The following is a 25,834-nucleotide window of genomic DNA, read 5'->3' as shown; positions in this document are numbered from 1 at the left end:
TAACTGTATATTATAGTTTCACGTTTTCATTTCTGAATTTCATTCTAAAAAAAAATAATTATGAATATTTTTGTTTATAAAAATTTCATTAAATTTTTTTTATTAATACAAGTGAAAAAGAATTTTTCATATTATACATTACGCATGAATCGTCAGATTTATTTAAGAATTTAAGTTTTTCACAAAGAATATCGTGTCCAAACAAGCTTGTTAAAATGCCAGCAGGAAAACGGGAACGAAATCGATTAAATCGAGGATGTTTTTCTTAGCGTTTTACTATTAAGAATGTATCGGATTCGGAAACAAAATTAAATATCGAGAAAACAGAATAGAAGAAACAACGTAACAAAAAAAAAATAGAAGTTTCGGTTATGCGTTACGCATAAAATGCAATCAAATTAATTATTTATAATCCAATTTACGCATATGAAAAAGTTACGATAAGCAGCGAATTAAGGCCATATATGTGTGTACTGTATATAATTACTTTTCTGAAAGCTGAATTATCCGGAGCATACTCTTTTTTTAACGCTCTTACATAAACAGAGCAGAAATGGAAAGATTTATTAACGTGTCATTATAATACGGGTTATAAAACTGGGGAAAAAAGTTGCGAACTCGGCTCAATCGATGAGTTTCGATATCTTAGCAACCAAACTCGATGTCCAGGATAAACGTTAGGCCTAAGAATTAGAACGAAGTTATTTACATCTCACTAAATAACTTACCTTCGTCCGGTTTCATGCTCTAAATTTGCTTTAGAAGCCCTCTAACTTTAACTTTCGACTAAAAATAACCGATCGACTCCAACTTTATTGATTCCGAAAGCATTTAAAGCACTACATCTCTTCGACACGTCTGACTCCGACCGATCATCCCTCTATACTGATGGCCAGCTGATGAGCTCCGACGACGAGGCTACCAGTCACTTGACACTGTTACCCACCTATCACGCGTCGACCAATAGAACCTCGCCTTAAACATCCACTTATAGCGGTAGGCGTACTTGTTACGTCACGTTTGAAAACCGCACCTTTTTACGTACCGTCCAATCACGTTTGACTAATCTATTGAACACGTGGGGTCACGCTTCAGAGGAAGATCAGCTGTTTTAACAGATAAATAATACCAGTTTTCTTGTATATTAATCTGTTATAAAATTATACAGTATTAATCGTTAAAAATTTCTTTAAATATTATAAATATAAATGCATTTAATGTAAGATTTTAAATATTATATTCTCCAGTTTTTTTTAAATGAAAGTATAAGATTTTTAAGCGATTTTTTTATACTTTTATTATACTTTAAACTGGTTATGTGATTACAATTTTTGAGTTATAAGGGTTTGTTTACGTAATTGCAGACGTGAATAAAAATAATGAAAGTTCAGTTCGAAGAATACGATTCTTTTACGCCTGAATCACGTGGATAAGTAGAATGAGTAATTTCCTGTTAGAAATTGTTCTTTGTTTGCAAATTTATTTCGTAGAACTCTTTCTAATTTTTTCAGATGTAAGAAAAAAGATAATTTTAAAGTTTATTATATTTGTTTTTTTAGCTGTCTTATAAATCGTGTTATAAATTCAGTTCAACATTATTGAACGGATAAAAAAATATGATCTCTTAATATACTGGTGGAATATTTATTCTGTGAATGAATTATAAACTTATTCGAGTAAAATTTGAATTATTTCTTAATTATAATACAATGGAAATGGCGTTTAAAACTGAATTTATTTTATAAACTCCAATGGGTTTTGTGTATCGATTTGATATTTTTAAAACTTCCGCCTCTGTGAATTTTAAATCATTTCAAAACACAAAACATATTTTCCTGAATTTCTTCGATCGAAACCGATGATTTCGTCTAAAAGAGAAAACAGTCATCGCTATAGCAACTAGTCACATGATTCAGATTTAGTTATTTTAAAATACGCCTTATAAAAAAAATTTCAGCTAAGTTATTTTCACTTGGTGATAAAATAATTAAACAATTGTATATTTATAGTTTATTTCTTTTTATTTAGTGAAAAATATTAATTTTAAATAATATTCTTTATATATCAATAGGCTATAGTTTTTATTATTCTATAGGCGGGGTGGTACCGTTAGAACAAAGAAAGGATGCTTCCAGTGTTGTGTACCTGTATGTGTATGTCATTCAAAGGTCTATAAAATAAAATGAAACAGCGCACCGCTCATAAAACTAATTAGAAAAATCAATTTTGCATTATTTTATCCTATTAATGTAAATAACATATATTATTTACAACTAGTGAAAAATTATTTATATGGAATAATGTACTTTGAAATATTCTTTTTAGGTAGAAAAATCGATAGAAAACGATTCGACCGTGTTAATGAACTTCCATTATTGTTTATTGACTCTATAAAGTAATAAATAATAATGCTAATATAATCAACCTTAATGAATAAATTATACACTGTGTTATTATCGTTAAGAGTTATTTGTTAGAAGTTAAAAGCTTAGAACTTTTTATTAGCCTATAGTTCTCAATATTCTATATTTATAACGCCAACTCATCGAACTTATATTTCGATCATGTGACTATTTTATTGCAACTTTTTTTGCATCATTATTATAATACCAGACCGTAGAAGTAATATATATTCGTGTCATACTAAACTTTTCTATCACTCATTATTTATATTTTCGACTAAATACAGATAATTTATAAATAATTTAATATTTTTCTAATCTAATAACCTAATATTGTAGCATTTTCTATTAAAAAAAACTGTAGGTCTAGGATATTTAGTAACAATAAACTAACCATGCCCTATATCTAATGTGATATATTATATACGAAGTATAGCTTGTGTATAGGCTTTATTAATTTATACTGTATATAGACGTATCTGAATAACACTTTAGCACAACTGTTGAATGAAAATTAACATTTTGTAAAATACCGAATGTATAATAAAGAATTAATGCAGTGAAATTTGATTTAAATTATTTTAAAAGAAGTATCATGATATTGCGTTTGAAAGGATAATAAATATTTCTTTTCATATCTTAACCGCACGACACAGATGGACTCAAGATTATGTTTTTAGGACACATTATGTTTGCGACCTTATTAGACCATTGGTTAACGAAATTACGTGACATAAAAATATAATCATGTAAGTAGTTTACAATGTATACTTTTTGTTTCGCTATCGAAAAAATATAGTTTTATTTCAACCAAAAAATAATTAGTTGAATAGAAAATTGCCTTCAACTGAGAGAGAGAAAAACATTTTTTTTCCTCATCATATTTAAAAAAAAATACGTTTTCCTAAAATTGTTAAGAATCTATGAATTATTTAGGTTAGATGTAAACTGTAAAATAAATTCTTCACTATAAAGCTAACATTTATGATACTATGATTAATGATACAAAGCGATTCAATTTTCACTTCCATATATTCATCCACCGCAATGGACTTTTGAAATATGATTATTAACATTTTTATCATATACTTAGGGTGTAATTTATTCAGTAGAAAATGCAAATATTTATCTAAATTGTATTATTAAACACGATCCATAAACCGCTATAAAACTGTTTGGTAGCCTTTGTTCGTAACATAAAATCTTTCAAGCGAATCTAAGTTTTCCAGGAAACAAAAAGATTTTATAACAAAAACTATCGAGCAAATCCAAAGTTTTCGTTTGAGAACTTTTGAGCAAATCAAAGGTTTTAAAATAAAACTCAAATAAATTCTCCTCCCTATAAAAATAATAAACTAAAAACGACTTTTCTCCTCGACTGAATTGTATCTAAATTTTTATAATGGAAACTCCTATATAAACATATGCTGTACTTTATTGATAACAGCTTCTCTCCCAACTTCGAACACAAAATTACCCAAAGAAACCTTATCTGAAAATTAATTAGATTTTTTCATATTTACTAAAAATTGTGTAGTATTTTAATGTGCTTCTAGTATTAATATATATAGCCTATATATATATATATATATATATATAATAAAATTATTGGTTGTCGTGACAAGATACTTAGTACCAGTATCGCCGTTAGCAAGAGAGATAGAAATGGCAACGCATTATCATTGACGTTTTAATATTATCTACAAATTCTATTTATACTTTGGATTGAGTTGATAATGTTATGCAAGGAGTCTGAAGTTGAAACGGTTCCAATAAAGTTACAAGTGTGTGTTATGTTGTAAATAAAGGCTCGGTTGCAACGATTTTTTATTTGTAAACATTGCTTTATAGTGAATGAAAATAAATTTTCGAATATATTGTATTTTCATACTTGAACTGTTATTTATGTAACTTTATATAATTCATTTTAAAATGTTAAATGTTTTATTCAAGGACACGAGAATTTGGCAATAGCAACAATTATACAAGAGTAACGTTGTAAAAAGGACTTGGCACTTCAAGGACTTATACATGCGCATACACCGTACGAGATATTGCGTGATGAATGTCAAATTCGAACAGCTGATCACGAATATCCGTTTTGCATTTCATCTTTTCGTCATTTCCTGGGTATGGCTGAAGTTTGTTTTCGTCCGCAATTGTTCATCCAAACACGTGACCATTTTGGCATCAATTTACATAACCAAATTCTCTCCCTCGTTATTCCATGTCCTCGACAGTAAAGGAAGTTTTTAAAAGAATTTATTAAGTTAAAATTGGATGCAAAACGTACCAAAATACTGAATCGATTACGAATTCGTTTATTTTTAGAAAATGAAGCGTACAATGTACTCGTTTGCTTAATAAATCGTTTATTTAACAAAGTTCAAATGATGTGAACGGTATCATTATGCTTCAGTTTATTTAAGTATGATATGACGTCTTTCTTGATTAGATTTATTTATTTATAAATTGTCATATTTTATTGATAAAGAATTTCTAATAGAAGATATGAGCAATGTTTATGTTTATGATATATTTGACTGATAGACTATCACTTTTATTATATATTTAGAATAAATTATACGAAAAACAATAATCGCAGGCTAACGGTATAACATTACAATTTTATTTCATAGCCTTCACTTAGGCAATTTTACTGTTATATTAAATTAAAACTAGTTTAAAAGGAAAAAATTCAACTAAAATACGCTGTAGGCTAAATACGTAGTAGAAGGATTTCTTTAAAATAATTTTCTTTTTCAGCAACGTAAAAATATTTTAATTTATTTAAATATATACATCTGTAGGCTGTCAGTTGAACTCAAAACAATATACTGAATGTAGAAAGTTTAAACAGAAAGGAAAGTTTGAAATTATTTCAGAAAAAGTTTTTAACATGTTTCCTTTTTTTTAGTAGTAGTAAAATTTCGTCAAAATTAAACTAGCAGAAATCATTTTCACTATTAATTGTTTCTTCTTACGTTGAGTGACTTCAATGGATTTAAATCAGCGATAATGATTTTTCAATAATTACATGAATTAAAAAAAGAACAAAAAAACAAAACAAAATCGAATAGGAAAGAATTAACCCAATATAAACTCTCTAATTTGTTGAATCTAGTTTATTAGATCATGTCTTGAAATTCCCTTACACTATATTAAAAGGAAATTAAAACTGAAAATTTGTTTAACCAACCACAACGGTACACTATCCCCCGCAGCATAATACCGTTTATATGAAGCATCGAACATTTCAATGCTCTGTTAATTGCATTAGTCTAAATTTTGGCATTCTAATGATTCGTTTAACAAAAATTTTCGGTTTTTTAAATATACCTTTTACTTATTTAAGTACTCAGACCTATTTCACGAGTCCTATTCTGGTTAACAAAATTCTATTGAATAGAATTCCTATCCGCGGATATTGCGTGAAAATTATAATCTAATGATTGCTATTTTTATAGTCAATTAGTTAATTTAATAACGATTTTATATATTACGTTTTAAGCTAGTAAATAAAGATTAAATTACAGAATGATAACAAATACCAGTCTTGTCCGCAACCCGCACCTGTATAGATCTGCAAATGTTATTGGGAATATCCGTATCTGTTCAAGATTTTGTCTAATTTCCATTCACTGAAATAAAAAAAGGCATATTCTGGATTCTTTAATGTATAATCTCTTTGACAATTTGATATTATAGAAACGGGTATAACGAGAAAAATGATATAGCGTAAGCATGATTTTAATTCGCATCATAAAGTATTAATAATAAACTTGTAATTTAGTCAATTATTCTATTAATAAAATTAATGATAAATATTTATATTATCGGATAAAATTCAATCGCAAACATATTTTTGTATGATAAAATGTTAATCAATTAAATACAACTAACTTGATAACTATTAAAAGACCAATAAATCTATCAGGTATATTTTAAGTTCGTTGCCCTTACCAGAAGTGTGCAGCTTACAACTAAAGTGAATGAACCTACGGAATGTCTTAAGTACTGTATAACAGATTAAAATATGGGTCTCAATTGACCAATTAAAGCTGCGAATTGTGTCACGTTAAACGTTTTTAAAAAGTGATGTTTAGGGGTTATAACATTTTATCATAGACATTAATACGGTAATGAATTCGATGCAATTATTCTAATATAGCATATCAAATAATATACAAATATTTAATAACTTCTGTTTTAAATCACTTTTTATAATGAAAAGCCTTGAAATTTATATGATACTCCTACATTTAAATGTCAACTTTTATGATTCTGACATTTGTAATGATCAATGCAACATTATAAAATGTTGTAGGTATGTTTTATGTATTAAAAATGATTGACGTTTAACAAACTTATTCGAAAGTTTAAGTTTTTTTTTCAAAATATGTTAAATATATAAAATTATGTTTTAAAACTTTTAATTAGTATTAAATAGTTTTAATTACATGAAAGTGCTGAATGAGTATTAATTACAGCATAGATTCAAATGCTGAAATCTTTCCCGAGGTCGATAAATTCTAATGGAGAATATTTTTAATATTTAATTTGTATATTTTATTACTGTAATATTCAATTACAAAGAGTCGAAATTAATTTATAGACAACATAACGGTACATCTAGTATAACAAATTATTCCCTTGACCCGGGATATATTTATAGGTTTTAATGTTGCATTTATTATGTTTTCCCCCTCTTTTTTTATGCCAAATCCGCACAATGAACGTCAGTTCGAAGGTTAAAACCGATTACAACACGCTGCCAGCTGATGATTATTCGTTCTGCTCCACACACAAGACCTTGTAACTTAAAGGAGTGTTATAGTATTCAAGGACATGGCATTACTTCCACCTGCAATTTTTTTCTTAGTAAAGAAAACTTTCAAATTTAAAAATAAATATATGATATTTTAACGCCAGATTCATTTTTGTTCTTTTAACCATATCTATCTCGGATGCAATAAATTATAATAAAGACTAATGTAGAGTAATACAACTATCCTGCTATAAAAATTTATTGCGACATTTCACGATTGCATATCTTTATTTCTTGCGATTATTTTATTGTCGTTGTCGCAGAATGGAACGAAATCGTAAACTAATCCAATTATACTGATAAATAAGGTACTTGTTTATCAACCGTATTTATTGAAATAAGTGTGCTGCCATCTAGTGATGAAATTTAAAAGTTAATTACGATTAATTTGAAAAAATGCATTAAATCTTGGTGTAATTTTTATTTTATTATATTTAATTATAGAAACGTTTTGTTCAGATCTAAACATAAAAAACAAAAAAACAAGCTTAAATGTACGAATAAAGTTTAAACAATTGCTTTTAAAAATATAAACACAGGAACTCCTTATTTAGACTGTTCAACATATGAACATCTAATTTTATAACCACATATTTAAATCTTTAATGTTTTTAAATGTAAAGACTGTTCTTAAAACACTACAGTTCAAGAAAAAACCAGAATTTATTTATTTTAATTTTATAAAGTACATAGACTATTGATAATATATAGTGAAACCTTCATGTAATATATGTTATATATAAGAAAGTCAATAACTATTGATATATTACTGAATTGTGAACAAATCAACTTATGACCAGATGTTCAAAAGTGAACTTGGTCATAAGAAAAGCTTCTGTAATATGATAAATTTAAAATTTTATCATATTACAGAAGCTATGGCCAATGAAATAAGAATAAAATTTTAAATTTATCACATTTTCATCTGACACTGGAAAATTGTACATCATTTCTAAATTATAACAGAACACATACAAAGTTATTAATTTTTAAAAAATATATTTTTTTAAAATGAGCAATTATTTATTGTGACATCATCACAATGCCGGGCTGCAATGTTAAATCATATTTTTTAATTTAAAATATATGCTCTCCACTTCAAAGTTGTGTCTTGCCCCTGTACATCATACTTTTCCTTTAACAATAGAGTTATGCCAATCATCTATTAACTCCCTTCAGGAAAAAGTTTTGAACTGAAATAACGCGACTTCTGGTTTGCATCAGAAGTTCATATATAGTTAATCAGGGCTTCCTGCCCCTAAGCTTTCTGTATCTTGTCTCAACGTTCATCTAACTCCATTCTCGAGATTAATGATAGACAGACAGATAGACAAATGAGTGGAAATTTATGGGTCAATTTTTTCAAATCGCATGTCTAATTTTACTTTTTCAAAGTCTCAACTCTGAAGTCAAAATTCTGAATACAAATTTATTACAATAATTTAATAATGTAATTTATATAGTAGATATTCTATGCTATAATTTATTATTAATAAAATATGGTATATTATTTTTTATTGATATTATATTGAAAATTATTTTTTCCTAATTGTTTTATCACGTATTAAATTTGTAAATAACCACAAAGTCTTTGAATGATTAAAAATTTATATTTTTTAGATTATTAATAGATTCATATATATTTGTAAACTAAAACAAATTGAAAAAAATCTATCAATATATTCTAAATAAAAACATTTATGTACTGGTACAACTTTTAAGATTCAAAACAAATTCTGTGAAGTAGAAAATGTGATAAAATACTTGTAGTAGCTATTTATATTGCATTTTTTTAGAGAAAGTTGTTTAAATATCAATCATTTTCAAGTTTTTTATATTGTCTTGCCCCTGTACATCATACTTTTCCTTTAACAATAGAGTTATGCCAATCATCTATTAACTCCCTTCAGGAAAAAGTTTTGAACTGAAATAACGCGACNAAAAATTATTGTTATTTATAACATATGAATTAGATCATTAAATATATAAAAAATTAAGAATATGATGTAAGTGATAATAACTAAAGTAATGAATCATATGACTATCAAAAACTTATAATTTATTTGATATATTTTTTCTAATAAAAATTTTTTAAATTATATTATTTTCACTTTCATATATAACTTTTAATGTAAGTAAATAATAAATTTTAAAATAATTTTAAATAAAACTCAATCAAAATTCTGATTAAAGAATCAGTAGTTTCAATTTTCTATGTACTATCATTCACAGAAGTGCAACTAATAGTAGTGTAGATGTATACAATGAGTTTTACAATTCTATTCAGTAAATATCTTTGAAAATTAAACAAATTCTTTTTCACATAACTGCTATATTTAAGTTATTACTTAATTACTAAGGCTACAAAATTGGAAATAAAATCTCAAATAAATTTCTTAATTTAATAGTCATTCCTGGAATTTTAACATAGTGAAACCTGGTTAACTCAAACTGGGATAACTATGACATGTTTTCTCATACAAAATGTATTAAATACTTTTCCTAGAAGAACATATCCCTGTATACTTCAAGAAGGTACATTTTTAGCATCTAATTTGAGTCAATTTTGAAACGTACTTTCATTATTACCATGTTTCTGTCATGTAAAGCTTTTTGATAAATAAACTTAGTTCTCAGCATAGAAACTCTAAAGAAAACAAAATAAAATTTTTAGATGAAACTGACTGATTTCTTGAAAACGGTTACTTTTTATAATAGGTCGCATTTTATTAAACTTATTTATTTTGTATGATCCACATATCCATATAATGGCTCAAAAACACCCCTTATAATTTAAAAACTCTCTCAAAAACTGCTTTTTCAAGGTCATCAAGTTTACCAAAAATTGTCTCCATTTGCTCTATAGTTATTTTGTTATTAGTCACATCCTCCATCTCTTAATGGTTTCTGAAAAACCTACTGAACACCACCAGTTACCAACTGATGGTGTTCAGTAATTTTTCAGAAATCATTAAATACAATATACATGGTGATTCACTCTGCACAAAACAATATACAGGATGATTCACTCTGTATATTGTATGTATTGACAATTAGGAAAATTATGATATATTTTATTATCCTGATATAATAGATTTATAATGATATTTTATCACATTTATCCCAAAAATGTTACTTGCTTAAAAAAATTCATATATAGTTTTCACAACATTTTTATCTGATTTATAATCCTGTAGTGCAAATCAATTAAATTAATTTGAAATCACTATATATGCCAAGTTTCTAAATTCAACATTTTACAATAGACTAGGTCATCAGCACTTAGTGAAAAAGTTTGAATTGGTATGAGAAAGTATATTGTCTTTAGAAATGCATATATGCCAAATCAAGTTGATCTCAATACATTATGATGTGAGAGTTGAACATGTTGAAGACTACGCAGATTAGATGAAACACTCCAAGAACTGATTTATTTGGTGCTGCAATATAAGCAAAATGTTGATTTTAGGAATTCTCTACCACTATTGTAACATTGAATTAAGGAATGACAGAATTCTACTTAGTAGGCCATCAATTGGACCACACTGACTTTAGGAACTCAGAAATAGTTTATACTAACATATACCAATACTGGCATATTGATATACATTTAGACTAGTCTTTATATTTTGCTCATAATATACTAGTAGTCAAATATATTACTTTTATGTATTTTCAAGCTATTTACAGTTTCTCTGCAGATTTTTGAAGTTATTTTAAATTGATATTATCAATGAAAATTCTAAAAGTTCTTAATAAATGATATTTTATTAAGAGTATGTATTTGTATTTTAAATCTCTAAAATACCTATTAAATTGGGAGTTAGACAAACATTTTCTTATTATTCTTTAAAAGCATTGAAAAAATGAATTGAAGTCTAAAAGTATTATTATTACTGGTAATAGAAACAAGATTATATATTTTTTGATATTGCATAAAGATGAAAAGCATTTTAATATTTGAATCTTCTCTACTAACACTTAAATAATAAAAATTTTGTGAAGTCATGTATGATAAATCATTACTTGAATAATCCAGTCATAATTATCATTTCAATTTTCAATTTTTTCTATTTCTGTCAAAAGTTAATTCCATTAGATGCTGATTCATGGAAACTTCCATGTTTTAAATATCTATACAAACATTCTTTAACTCCACTATCATATGATGTCACTTACACTCACTTAAGAAAGACAAAATAATTTACCAATATAATAAGAATATTCTTTTGCTTGATCTGCATTATCAAAATCATAGTATAAATTTATTGTTATTTCTATTATATTCACATATTTTTATTACAGATTAATTTCTTTGATGAAAATTCTGTTTCTTGTATCTATAAAAATAAAAAGAATATATATATCAAAATAAATATTGATATTTTAGTTGAATACTTTATGAATAAAGCTAGTAACTAAATAATTACGTTACTGTAATTATATCTTATAAATACAGTGGAACCTTGATATACGACCTTAATCCATTCCTGATGTTTGGACTTATACCGAATAGGACGTATACCAAACCAACCTTTCCCATAAGAAGTAATGTAAAAATGATTAATCCATTCTCATGTAAGGAAAAAAAAATGGCTGGCTTTAAACACGTCACTTTCCTGGCTAGTTCCTGCTTGATTTTTCATGAGATCAGCATGTATCTTTTTAGCTTTCTCACAAATAATTGCTTCTGATACGATGTCACCAGCACACTGTTTTTCAGTTATCCAAAGCAAAAGCAATTTCTCAACATGATCTAATGTCTTCAATCTCTGTTTAGAAATTGATTTAACCCCTTTCGCAACGTTAGCAGATTTAATAATGTCTTTATTTTTCAAGATTGTCAATATTGTTGTTCTTGGAATACAGTATGCAACAGTTAAAATCTCGCACACGCATGCCACCTTCATATTTCTCAACAATCTTTTATAAGTTCCATTGTGATTCTAGTCATTTTTTATAACTTGGTTGAGAAGTTGCTTTTCATTTGCCTTTTTGCAATTCATGATTCATAAAAGTAATAAAATTTTACATACAAATTAAAACCAGAAGAAATTTAACCAAGTTATAAACCGTTGCACCGTGAACGTCTAGTCTCGTCTAGTACACCAATAGTGCTACTTGTTTGTAGATGGCGCGTATAATTTAATTAAGTCATATACCGAACAAAAGTTGTATACCGAGCAAAATTTGTTTCGTCCAAACAGGACGTATTCCAAATTGGGCATATTCTAAAGCAGATGTATACCAAGATACCACTGTACAAATTTAAATTATGAATTTTTCCAAGCTTTCTTAAATTAATGATGATAAACTGTAAGCAATTTACTTAAAAAATAATCCAGAAGTTAATTCATAATTTCAGGCTATATCTTATGAAAGATTTCTGGAAATTAACTTTCTTATGTTTATTGGTATTAGAGGTAGATGTTAAGTGCCATCTCTTATCTAAAGTAATAATTATAATAATAGTTTCTACTCAGTAAACTGATGCAATTTCATTGGGTGTAAGCTTGGTTTAAGGCTAGATTTATTAGTTGATTATTGTCAAGCTAGACAAATAAAAATATTTAACTCTCAAATTAGATGCAAAAAATTTTTATCAAACTACAAATATAATATATATCAAGAAAATTTATTCATTTGATAAAATTTTTATTCTACATTAAAAACTATTATAGATAACTGAAAGATAATGTGTAATGAGAACTTCCATATTGATAATTTTAAGTGAGAGATGTCTTTTCAATGGTATTAATGAAATTGACATTATTACTACTATTATTAGTAATATATTTGCTAGATTATTGCTTTAAATAAAACGAAAATATATTTAATAAAAAAAATTACAGTTTAATTCCTATAATAATTTATCATATTTCATTTTTATATGTATTTATGGTTATAACATAATCATATTCAATAATTAACATTTTAATTCTGATTATTATTTCCAAAAGTGTTAAAGTTTGTTTCTCTTAAAAACTTTGCAGTGCCTACATAGTAACAATCACATAATACAGTAATAACCCAAACTTATGCAATAGGTGGGACCAAGCGATAACCGTGTAAGTCAAATTCATGTAAGTCGGGGTATAATTTCACAATTTGTGTAAAATCCAAGTTGGATGTATGTAAGCTAATAAATGTTGTCATTAATCTTATCTCGTCTTTTGATTCGTTCACAGTTACAAGAAATCAATACATAGAGTCTCTCAAGTCTCCGTAGATATAACAAACACAGAAATAAATAATACAAAATAAATTGTAGCTATGTGTTGATTCCATGCAACATGTCTGAACATTAAGCTGAACAATAGTGTAGGTGGAGTGAGTAATCAAGAGTTGCGTGGCGCTCAAACAAAAGACAAATCAACAAGATTTGAAAATCGCGTAACTCCGGGTTCGCGTAAGTCAGATAGTGTAAGTCAAGGTATTACTGTGTTTATACCATACTTCACAATGTATTGGGAGATATGATGCATTTTTCTTAAAAAACAACATTTTTCTTATTTTGATGTAATTTGCATTACAATAATTTCACAAAGAAATTTTAAACATATTTTGTTAAAGCTTTACAACTTTTTATTTTCATTATTTTGATAAAACTTATGTAATCCTCAATACCGTTGCATTGAGTAATTATAAAATTTGATAGTAGTAGACTAATTGTATCACACATCATAAACAGCCAATCAAAATATAGCACATAACTTTAACTTTATTTTAATAACCAAAATATTTTAAAAATTTAAAAAACAATTAATTATAGTTATTTTTTCAACATATATAAAAAACTCTTAAGTCATGCAAAAAAAAACTACAGTGGAACCTCGGTATACGACTTTAATCCATTCCTAATGTTTGGACTTATACCGAATTGGACGTATACCAAACCAACCTTTCCCATAAGAAGTAATGTAAAAATGATTAATCTGTTCTCATGAAAAAAAATGGCTGGCTTTAAACACCTCGCTTTCCTGGCTAGTTCCTGCTTGATTTTTCATGAGATTAGCATGCATCTTTTTAGCTTTCTCACAAATAATTCCTTCTGATATGCTGTTGCCAGCACACTGTTTTACAGTTATCCAAAGCAAAAGCAATTTCTCGACATGATCTAATGTCTTCGATCTCTGTTTAGAAATTGATTTAATCTCTTTCACAACGTTAGCAGATTTAATAATGTCTTTATTTTTCGCAATTGTTGATATTGTCGTTCTCGGAATACAGTATGCAACAGTTAAATCTTGAACACGCATGCCACCTTCATATTCCTCAACAATCTCTTTTTTCAGTTCCATTGTGATTCTAGTCATTTTTTTTAGTTTTCTGTTGCTTTTCACTTGCCTTTTTGCAATTCATGATTAATAAAAATAATAAAATTTTACATATAAATTAAAATCAGAAGAAATTTAACCAAGTTATAAACCGTTGCACCGTGAACGTCTAGTACACCAATAGTGCTACTTGTTCATAGATGGCACGTATAATTGAATTAAGTCGTATACCAAACAAAAGTTGTATACTGAGCAAAATTTGTTTCATCCAAACAGGACGTATTCTAAAGCAGACGTATACCGAGGTACCACTGTATTTCTCTACTGTAAGCCTTATAATTATTGAAATTTATTACTGTAATTAATAGTAATTGCTGAATGTAAAATATAAAAACTTCAATAATTTCTAACATAAATGCTTTTCCCATTACAATACTACTGAAAATTTAAATATTGTATAAGGAAAATATTAGACATGATTATGTAAAATTTCATCTATATTACATAATTTATACCATACTTCCAATTTAGAAAAAATTTCCAAAGCATTCAAATTTGATCTTCAATTAGATTTGAAAATTATTTTTATTAATTTCAATTTCTGTTATCAAAAAAGTAATATTTCATTCATTTAATATTATCTAAATTATTATAAAAATTAACAGAATTAGGATATGTTAACATTTTAAGAAAATTAATTGTTTATTTTCAAACAATATAATCTTTGCTTTCAGAATAAATGTCTCCTGCATTTTGCTTTTCTGAAAACTTCCCATATTCATATATATTTAAAATACATCCCATAATTATAAAGTCAGTCATTCTAATTGGAAAAAATACTAAAATTGTATATTTAATCAATGAAATGAGTTCACATTTTTATGTCATAGGCTCTATAAAAATGATAAGAAAAGTGATATTCAATAAAATAAGTTCCTGTAATAAAAAAAAATTATTTATCAGCATCCAATGTTTTTTTTTTGTTTCTATAAGTATAAAGGAAAGTTATAATTTCTTTCCAAATAAAAAAAATTACTGATTAAGATGCATAAATATTTGCATGGGCTTGGAAACGATTAATTTTGTATTTTTGTTATAATAAAGTTTGTCATTATACCCAAAGACTATAATATAAGAGAAAGAGTGATAGCCTGCATCTCTATTACACATAAAACTGTCAGATTGAAATGAACCAAGGAAACAATGTTCTAGGCCATCAAATGGAAACAGTAATGAAAAAAGTTTAATTTGGATGGTGCAGATGGCTGGCAATACTATTGGCACAATCTAAGAAAAGAGTAAATGTATTGTAAAAGCAGCAAGATGATAGTGTTGTGATTTGAGCAGGGTTTGGATTTTTAGGTAAAATTAATGTTTCTTTTGTTAATTGTAAAATGAATGTATTGTTCATCAAACCTTGTTTGAAAATCACCCCCTTTCATTTAATGAAAAAATTGGAAGTTTCTCTGAATCTTTCAACAAAACAATACTTCAATCCATACTTCAAAGACAGCATTTGTCTGGTTTTAGATAATGGTGTGCAAGTTATGGACTGACCAACATTATCTTCCTATGAAAACGAATGAGAAAAATTGGAAAAGTCTACACACAACATTTTGATATTATTTCCTAATGTTATTGATTTAAAAATGGCAATGTTATTTGTTATGAAAAAACCAGAAATATTGTGAAGTCAATTTTGAAGTTAGCAGATCATATTTTAAAGTAATTAATAAAAGAGGTAACTTTATTGGCTATTAAAATACAATGCCTTTATAATTTTGGGTCATATCAAATCTACTACATTCATAAAAATTTTGTTTTTGCAATGATTATTTTTTAAATGACATCTTATATATTATAGCCACTTTGAAATGTTTCTTGCATTTCAACATGTTCAGAAAGTGTCTGAAATAAATATATAAATCATTTTCATTGCTTAAGCATTGTTAATAATATTTTAAACTTTTAAGTTACTGTCTTTATATTTATGGGATACACCTTGGTATTTAGGAAGCCTGAAATCTACAAACAAAACTAATGGAAGCTGTAAAGCAAACCTGGCTAACTTATAGTGGGATGTTAAAGTACCAATGATCTACCATACATTGTTCTTCTGTAAAAACTTAAAAATTTACCCTAATAAAATTATGCTGTAAAACATAGTTATATTTATTTATTGCACAGTAATTAACATTCCAGGGTACCTCTTTTTGCTAGAGACACTAAGGCATAAATTAAAAGGCACCATTTATTTTTAATTTTATTAGAAAAAGAATTTTATTTCTTTGCATCACACAAATGGCAAGTTTTGTTCCTCTTTGGCACAATAATTTCGCACTTTATTTAAACTGTTAAGAACACAAACAATTTCTAAAATAACAACCTAACCCAGGAACAACTGCAACAACACAAGAGCACTTTTTCATATCCACCACATATGATCTCAGAGTAGTGTTACCAACCCATAGCAAATAGTTAAATTTCAACATAAAAAAATATGAATTTAATATTCCTATTAAAATAACAAATGTTCTTTTTGCATTTTAATAGGCCATATTATCTATGAATGACTAAACATGATGCAGCAATCAACTTGTTGGCCAGGCCCACTGTAAGACTGTCATTTTAAGCATTAAAATCCTAACATTTTATATAACAACTTAAGAAATAATAAATGCAAAAATTGACATCAGTTCTTGTTTATAATAAATTTGCATAACATGTTATATCACCAGTAATAAACTAATAATTATTACTTAAGTAAATATTCATAAAAAAACAAATGAAAACATATTATCAAAAAATTATTTTCATAATTTTTATTGTACCCAAACTGATGTTTGAACAATTTGACATACAAACTAAATTTTTGGGTAAATAATTTTCTTTGAGAGCATAAATATTCCTACTTGACTGATTTGATCAAGTAGGAATGTTTTCAATTTTTATATCATATTTTGCTTGATGCAAAATTAGGCAATTTTACAAAACTTCCCAAAAGTTCCATAAAACTTAGCACCATGTTTTTTCCTTTTTTCAATAATAAGACAAACAAACTGCTAAAGTTGAGATTACCAAAAATATTTAATTAGAAACAATTTATTTAACAAACATTATTTATTAAACAACAAGATCTAAAGAACTAAAATCAAAATTTTAATTATTTATAAATAATCTTCAGCTAACAGAATAAACAGGATAGGATTGTTTTGCCTCTGCAAAACAATTCTACTGTCCAGAAAATTAATTGTCTTACATTAACAATATACAGACATGTAACAAAACAAATTTCTAAATCAACTTATAATAATGTTTGCCATTTTTCAAACTTGTTTGCACTGTTCAATATTAAATCATATTAATGCAATCTATTTCATGCTTATTATACAAAAAATAGAAAAAAAAAACTTACAGTACATGATATATTCTTACAATATTGTGAGCAATCTTTTAAACAGTTAACAAAATTTTTTAAAATATCAATAACACACTCACTGACAGAATTCTAATTTATTTGCTATTTAGAAACAATACTCACAAATTATCTTTATTTTAATGATTATTGAGGAAATGTATGACAGACAAGTATTTTGAATTTTATATAATATTTAATAATTTAATGGGCATTTTGATAAATTTCAAATTAAAACCTAAAATGATCAAACAATTATAATCAAAGTACACTTGCTTTTAATTACTCATACTATAACATTTAAAAATTTATTAATATTCTGATTCTACTATGAAAAAGATTTAATAGAGTATAAAGAATACTTACTCATTAATTTATTCAATTATTTTTTTCTTTTTCTGTTTTCTTTTCTTTTCTTTTTTTTTTAATTTCTTTAACAAATTATCACATTTGTTTAATTTTTCATCAGAAACACAACTATTGATTCTTAATTCATTTTCTTGTTGTTCAATCCTTTTAAGCTTTCCATTCATTTTTATACCATGCCTGGCTGCTCTATTAAATTGTAAATAAAAAGAAGTAATTATTATTAAATAAAAATTTCTTAAATTAGCAATGTACAGATTATAAATAAAACAGGTATGTTTCTCGCAAATGGCAATATTCAACAGGTTCTTTCATTTGTGAATGACCATACAAAACTTTTGAGTTAATTACAGAAGTGAGATTTAACTTCTTTGGTCCAAGTCAGGGATGGGCAACCTTTTTCTATATAACGGCCACATTTCAAAACTTTTGAACTGACACGAGCCGCATACAAGAGAAAAGGGGGGAAAAATGTCATAAATCACAATTATTTATTCATATATAATTATAAATTAGCATAGGTATTGCTGAAAACTCCCAATGATAATGTATTTCATAAATTCTAAATACAGCAGAATTCACTTACTGTACTTGTTTATTCTGATGAAAATACCTGTACTCAGGATTGACTTATTCTGATGATAATAATTGATCAATAACATTAAGTGAAATAAATGAAAAAAAGACTTCAGTTGTGAAAATTCTGGTTTTATTGATTTTAACATTACGAGGACATATTAAAACAATAAAAAACATACAATTTGATGATTTATAGATTAAAATTATCATCATCAAGTAATAGTAATTCATCCAATGTATAAATGAAGTAACAAATGCCAGTAATTTAAGCTATTGTAGTGCAAGCAAATTAAAAAAAAAACCAATCAAAACAACAATTGTTTTAATTATCGTTTTGATTGTTTTTTTTTATTTATTCTGTTTTAATTATTACTTATGAATGTTTACTGTTTAAAGCATTGATTAAGACCAATAACAATAACTAATAATAACTGTTTATCAGTCACATGTTGAAACTGATGATGCAAAAAGACAATTTACCAAAATGCCTGTTTGCATGAAGATAAAACTATAACCAGGACTGGCTCTAGATTTTTTGCCATCCCAGCAAACAATGTTGTTTTTGTCCTCATATACTTAAAAACTGATTCAGAATAATAGAATTTATTTATTTGTTTTAAATACATAACAAAGTTTTTTAAAATTTCTTTATTTTTTATAGAATTAATCTTTACAAAATGACACTATTGAAAATTTTCTACTTCAACACTTCAACAGATGCTTGCCTTGTGGTCCCTACAGTTGGCCGTGACTATAACCAAAACTATGATTACAATGAATAAGGCTTTATAATGCATTTTAATTTTTATATATTATGGGATGTGCTAATTCTGATAACATTAGATATATGATGATAAATCTGTAATTAAAATAAGCAGATTTTGCTGTATTTCATACTAATAAACCACATCACTTCAAATCAAAATTAGAACATAATTCAATAAAGTGATTAATGATAACTGTTTTAATATAAGCCTTTAAAATATTGTCATGCATCATAAAAAAACTGAAAATTAATAATCTTTGATTTTCTTAAACACTAATTCTCTTCATAAAATTCTATTTTTCATTTTCATAAAATATTCATTTGTCCTGTGAAATCTTTTTATTTTACCTCTTCAAAACATTTTTAATACTCAATTCTATTATGATATGCATTGTAGCACAATGTAGCATATGAAACTTTATTAAGAGAATTAATACCTACAGAAACAATATTAAAGAAATAGTATACAGTGGTACCTCAGGATATGAAATTAATCCGTTCCGAAACTGAGATCGTATCATGAAAATGTCGTAAGGTGAATCATTTTTTCCCATTACATGTAAAACCAAATAATTCGTTCCAACACAAAAAACACACTCAAATTAAAGCTAAGTAGTACATTAAAAAAAAAATAACTATAGTAAGGAAACACTGAAAAATGCATTTTGTAGTTGTAAATGTATAAATAACCATAATAGAATAATAATTGATTAAAAAAATGTAGTTTTATTTGCACTTTATCTTTGAGGATAGACGACTGTAGGGGTGTAAACTGGTGGCGGAGAGAGGGAGAAGGGAAATTATACTAAAACTTAACTTACATAACATAATGTAACAATAACTTAAAAATAACTTAGAAAAGATTAAAAAAATTAGTGTTGTTTTATATATATTTTTTAAAACTTTTATTCACTTCTTTTCGCTTTCTTTCCTTCACTTCCACCAGCACTTTCACTGGATAGAGGTCGCTTGGTAAAATATCTATCCAAAGAGGTTTGGCTTTCCTGCTTTTTAAAATGTTTCTAAAATTACTTAGGTAGATGTCATGATTCTGAGTAGCAATACGGCCAGTGTGAACCATTTCGGGGTGTTTCTTTTCAATAAAATTAGTCACTTTCTAATAATATCTCAAGATTTCCTTTATCGAGCGAGATCCTGCCATGACGAAGCAAACACGCGGACTGAAACCAACGAACAAAAGTGAATAAAAAATGGCGCTGCAAACTAATGTAACTTCGTATGGTAAGTTTTTGTTCGTATCGTGGAGCAAAAATATGTTCGAATTTCATGTCGTATCCTGAAAATTTCGTATGCTGGGGCGTTCATATCCTGAGGTAACACTGTAATTAAATAAATCAATTAAAAACATCTCATATTTTTATCTTTAGAACAACTAGAATATAATAACAGGAAAACAAAAGGTATTCAATGTCTAGGACCAGAGCTAGCACAAGACAGGTTCAGCACGTTCACCGGAACCCAGCCCCACATTTTGAAAGTTCCTGCAGTCTATGAAAACTCATCACACATTTTGCAGGACCCCCTGTATAGTAGATTGAATATTAAAATGAAAATTATTTGATTATGAAGGACAGGACAAATTATCGACGATCAGCGACGAAGAATACTTCCATATACATTACTTTTTAAAAATAATAGATACTGCATTAGTATCATTGAAAAGTAGATTTAAATTATATGCAAATCACCAGAATATTTTTGATTTTCTATGAATGAGATTGTGAATTTAGATGATGAATATTTATTAAAATGTTGTCAAGATCTTCACTTACATTTGAAAAAAATTTCGACAAATCTGAAATGTTTGAAGAGATTAAGATGCTCTGATTGATAATGCAAGCCAATTATTCGGCTCTAGATGTGATGAAATACATTGTAAAAAACAATCTTTCGAAAGCATACACAAATTTATTAATTGCGTTACAAATAATGTTAACTATGCCAGTAACTGTGGCTTCAGGTGAACGTAGTTTCTCGCAATTGAAACTAATAAAAAATTATCTTCGATCATCAATAAGCCAAGACCGATTTGCATCTCTGGCTATTCTTTCAACAGAAAGCAAAGTAGCAAACTCAATCAATTTTGATGACATAATCAAAGATTTTGCAGCAAAAAAAGCAAGAAAAATTATGTAATATTCATTGTACAAAAAATATATGTAACATTCTTTGTACTTATAATAAATAATTCCTTATAGCAAAATTTAAGTATAGGAATTGAATGTGTATTCTGGCCCCAAAAAATTTTTGAACCGAGCCCCACAAAAGGTCACGCTGATCCTGTCTAGGAATTTTATATTTAAAAATATTATTTAACTTTTTGCAACCCTTCAAAAATTATTTTCAAATTTTTGAAATTTTAGAATATTAGAAGCTCAGAACACAATTTAAATTGCCAAAAATATTTATTCTATACAAAAACATTCTTAAGACATAAGGTCTCAACTTTTACTGAAAAAGAAAGTTACATTAAATTAATCAAATTTAAGCATTTTTTTTTAAATTCTTTCTATCCTGCTGACAATATAAGAGTCTGTTTTGCATGACTATCATACAGATTTGCCCAGACCATTCAGGAAGTCTCAAAATTGTGGACATTTGCAAAAAACTTGGAGTGTCAAATTTGACATGATTTCCCATATTTTCCTTGTTATGTATACATAACAGCCAGTCATCCCAAGGAATTCATCAAATTTTCTGTCAGTCGATAAAAAGTCCCCAAACTGAAAATGCTGGCAGCATTTCTCAAAACTGCCTTTGATTCTCACTGTCCTATTTCTGCTCAAACTTACCACATGAAATTGCTAGGTGTGTGGTGCAATGTCTAGCTCCCATCACACGGGAGCTAGACATTCTGCTGTTTTTCCTGAAGCATGCTTTGGAATTCAATTTTACGCTGAATGTCAAAATAAGCGGATTAGGAATTTATCGCCACTTTAATAAAATTATCACCAAGTAGCAATTTTGGCATTTTGCAGTGCAATCCCTGATAATGTGTTATATATTATAATTTAGTTTAATACTTATTTTAGCAATTTAAGTAAACTAAAATATAATCATAAACTAACTTACTTATGTCCTGTTCTACCTTTGCATTTCTTGAAAATGTCTTCATATGAATATCTAAAAGATATTTTAAAATTCTGTTTTGTTCATTTTTTTGTTTAAATNTACATCTTTATAATAATAATTAATATTTATTCAAAGTTACCGTATTTACTTGCATATAAGATGAGGCGTGACTTTAAAATTCAAAATAAAGAAAATTAGATTTATTAATACAATTCTAATTTTATTTCATTTAATCACAAATAAAATATCAAATGAACATAAATGCACAAATTGTCCCACAAAAATTACTGGCATTTTAAACTTTAAAGAAAAATCTTGTAAAATTGACATAATTTGTTCATGTAAAACTGGATAATCAGGAATCTTTTTTGCCAATTCTTAAGAGTTGAGTCCACTCTCTGTTGATTACACTTATAAGTTTCTCCGAATTCTGATTTCTAAATAATCATCTGTTTTTACATGGGAATGGATTAACTTATATCGGGCTCCTGTGTGATTTTGGAATTTCAATTTGGAATTCAATTAAAAAATTTTGCTTTTCTATTGCTATTCATCTTTATTCTTGACAATACACAAGAACGATTAAAATGACCCTGATAAAATAATTTTGTTTTTAAACACCAGAGACTGAGCATCAGGTAAAAAAATGTGAATACACGGTTTAAAAAATTATTACAAAAACACAAAGAATGTTTTGCTTGCGCATTCAGGACAACCTAGGTTTTTGAAGCAGTGAAAAATGAATAAAAAGCTTGTCTTATATGCAAGTAAATATGGTAAGTATAAATCATACTCAAATATTTAATTTTGAAATCATTTGAATACTTTCAAACTAGTTAATGTTATTTCAGTTCAGTATTTTAGCAGTTCAGTTCAGCTCAATATAATGCTTACACTAATAAAACAAATTAAGAACTTATTCTCTATTACACTGTACATCAAGTTTATTAATTCAAGCTAAACATACTCAAGCTAATATCAATGGTTCAAATAAAATATTAATTGTTTATGCAGCATGTAGTATTTAACACAATACCAGAATCGTATAGTATGTCTTTATTTATGCCTTTCCATTTGCATCAGTCATCAAGAGTGCAGTTCAGATTTTTTAAAAAAATGCATTGTGTAATACATAAACAATGTCTTTGAATGTGTGTACACAACTAATTATGGGTATTATGATAAGGAATGCAAAGACCCACTCCATCTGGTGGTAAAATACCATTCAAAAATTCATAAAAAAGAATGCTATCAAAATATTTTATATGTTCAAAGAAATTAGGAAATTCCAATGTAACGTGGGCTACCTTGCCAAATCACTACATAGCAGATTAGCCAGTTTATCAAATATCAAACACATTTTCTTCACTTCAGTAACAATACAACTTGATTATGATAGATCAGCATTGTAGTATTATTTTATTGCATATTACATTTTCTCAAATTAATCTTTAATAACTGACAACCAATCAATTATTTCAAAAATAAAATTGATTGTTTCAATGACATTTATCAGATTATTATTAGCAAATAAATTGATATCAGCTGATAAGTATCTTAAATTCTTTCATGGATGTATCTCTAGATTAAATAAAATAATTTAAGCCAATAATATAAATTAACAACTAAAACTTAAGTAAATAAATTAACAATAAAAACAACAATACAGAAATATATGTTAATCTAGTTTTAGTTTGATTAATTTATTGTAATATTTTGTTAAAATTAATAGTTACTGCTTATTAAATATATAAATTAAGAATAATTTTATATATTCACTTTGAATTACAGTCATTGCAATTTTCAGTACTTTCATTAATTTTTATTTCTTCTGTGTTATGAGTGCTTCCCTGTAAAGTAAAATATGATTAAAAATAAAATCACAATTTCACAAATTCAGTCAAAACAATTAAAGTAAAAAAAAAACACAAAAAAAATTAAACCATATGAATTAATGATCTGAAATGTATTTTGATTATATATAGGACAATATCATAATCAATTCATTAGACATATTTTGTGTTTTCTTTATCTAACTTATTGCTTTTTTTAAGATGCATTAGTAACTACTACACTTGTCAACGAATGATTATAATAAAAATATGAAAATACACCAGTTTTTATTCAAAAAGTAATGTAATATACATCACTGTTTTTAATAAAAACTGGTGTTTTCACACCCATTCATTTTGCCAAGTATATTATCTTCTAGTTCTTATATTTCATAAAAATCTTATTTATTAATTATATAATTTTTTATGTAGCTAAATCTCTATTTATAATTTCAGAAAAAGTTCAAACATGAAATAATATTATATTTGCAATAAATAACTACAAACTTCATTGGCTTTTCCATTATAATTACAAATTCATCCTACATCTTTTCAATTTTTTATTTAATCAATGCAAAATTTCCCAAAATGCATTTCGGCCTGTTCAAAAGCCCTCTTCAGCCAAGTAGGATACTGAAACTGTGGAATAATAAATAAACATCTATAAAAGAATCTGACAAAGTAAAAAATACAATATTCATAAAAACTAACAATTACTATACATTTTTACTATGTTCAACAATAATGACAATGCAAAACATCCATAAAATTGATTTCAAATGTATAAGCATCACAACTATACTCAAATTTAATTTTATACTTTGTATACATTTAGTTCTTGATTACATTTTTTTATTTTGTTGTATTCTTAACTTTATTGTAAATATAATACACCATTTAATTGAAACCACCATTTTTTTTAGTCTGTCTCTTGACCTTAATATTATATCAGATATGTACATTTATTTCATTAAAATTTTTCAAGTTGACCAAAAACAATTGATAAGGTCACTCACATCATCTAACCAACCACTCATAAAAACATTTACGAGTGGTGGATTTATTTATGGAAGTTTTGCATTGTTGCTGTTGTTGAATGTGGTAAAAATGTATTGTAATTGTTGGGTTTATGAATATTGTATTTTTACTTTGTCGGATTCTTTTATAGATGTTTATTTATTATGCCATAGTGTCAAATGTATATATATATACATTTGACACTATGACACTATATATATATATATATATATATATATATAGATATATGCTACCTGGT

General features: G+C 26.7%; 2 protein-coding genes across 4 annotated transcripts in view; both read right to left on the bottom strand.

Moving 5' to 3' along the window:
- LOC111622080 (protein FAM214A-like) overlaps positions 1-970 on the bottom strand; it is a 75,117-nt gene extending 74,147 nt beyond the window's left edge. For both annotated transcript variants that reach the window (XM_023364401.1, XM_023364402.1), the window contains exon 1: positions 729-970. In XM_023364401.1, coding sequence (XP_023220169.1) covers positions 729-744 — 16 coding nt within the window. In that variant the 5' untranslated portion in view covers positions 745-970. The remainder of the gene's footprint in view (positions 1-728) is intronic.
- A 10,247-nt stretch (positions 971-11,217) lies between these two features.
- Positions 11,218-25,834, bottom strand: part of LOC111622079 (G patch domain-containing protein 4-like) — a 32,620-nt gene continuing 18,003 nt past the window's right edge. The window contains exons 5-8 of one of the 2 annotated variants that reach the window (XM_023364399.1): positions 24,506-24,576; positions 22,727-22,777; positions 18,289-18,477; positions 11,218-11,570 (exon numbers count right to left, since the gene is read on the bottom strand). In XM_023364399.1, coding sequence (XP_023220167.1) covers positions 18,297-18,477; positions 22,727-22,777; positions 24,506-24,576 — 303 coding nt within the window. In that variant the 3' untranslated portion in view covers positions 11,218-11,570; positions 18,289-18,296. Of the gene's footprint in view, positions 11,571-18,284; positions 18,478-22,726; positions 22,778-24,505; positions 24,577-25,834 lie in introns of those variants that run through there. The other variant, XM_023364400.1, reaches the window with a different exon arrangement.

This window comes from Centruroides sculpturatus, unplaced genomic scaffold (assembly GCF_000671375.1).
Source record: "Centruroides sculpturatus isolate CEXI.00-Female unplaced genomic scaffold, Cexi_2.0 scaffold11, whole genome shotgun sequence".
NCBI lineage: Eukaryota > Metazoa > Arthropoda > Arachnida > Scorpiones > Buthidae > Centruroides > Centruroides sculpturatus.
Note: the sequence above shows the minus strand (reverse complement) of the source record. Positions and strands in the feature narration are given on the sequence as shown.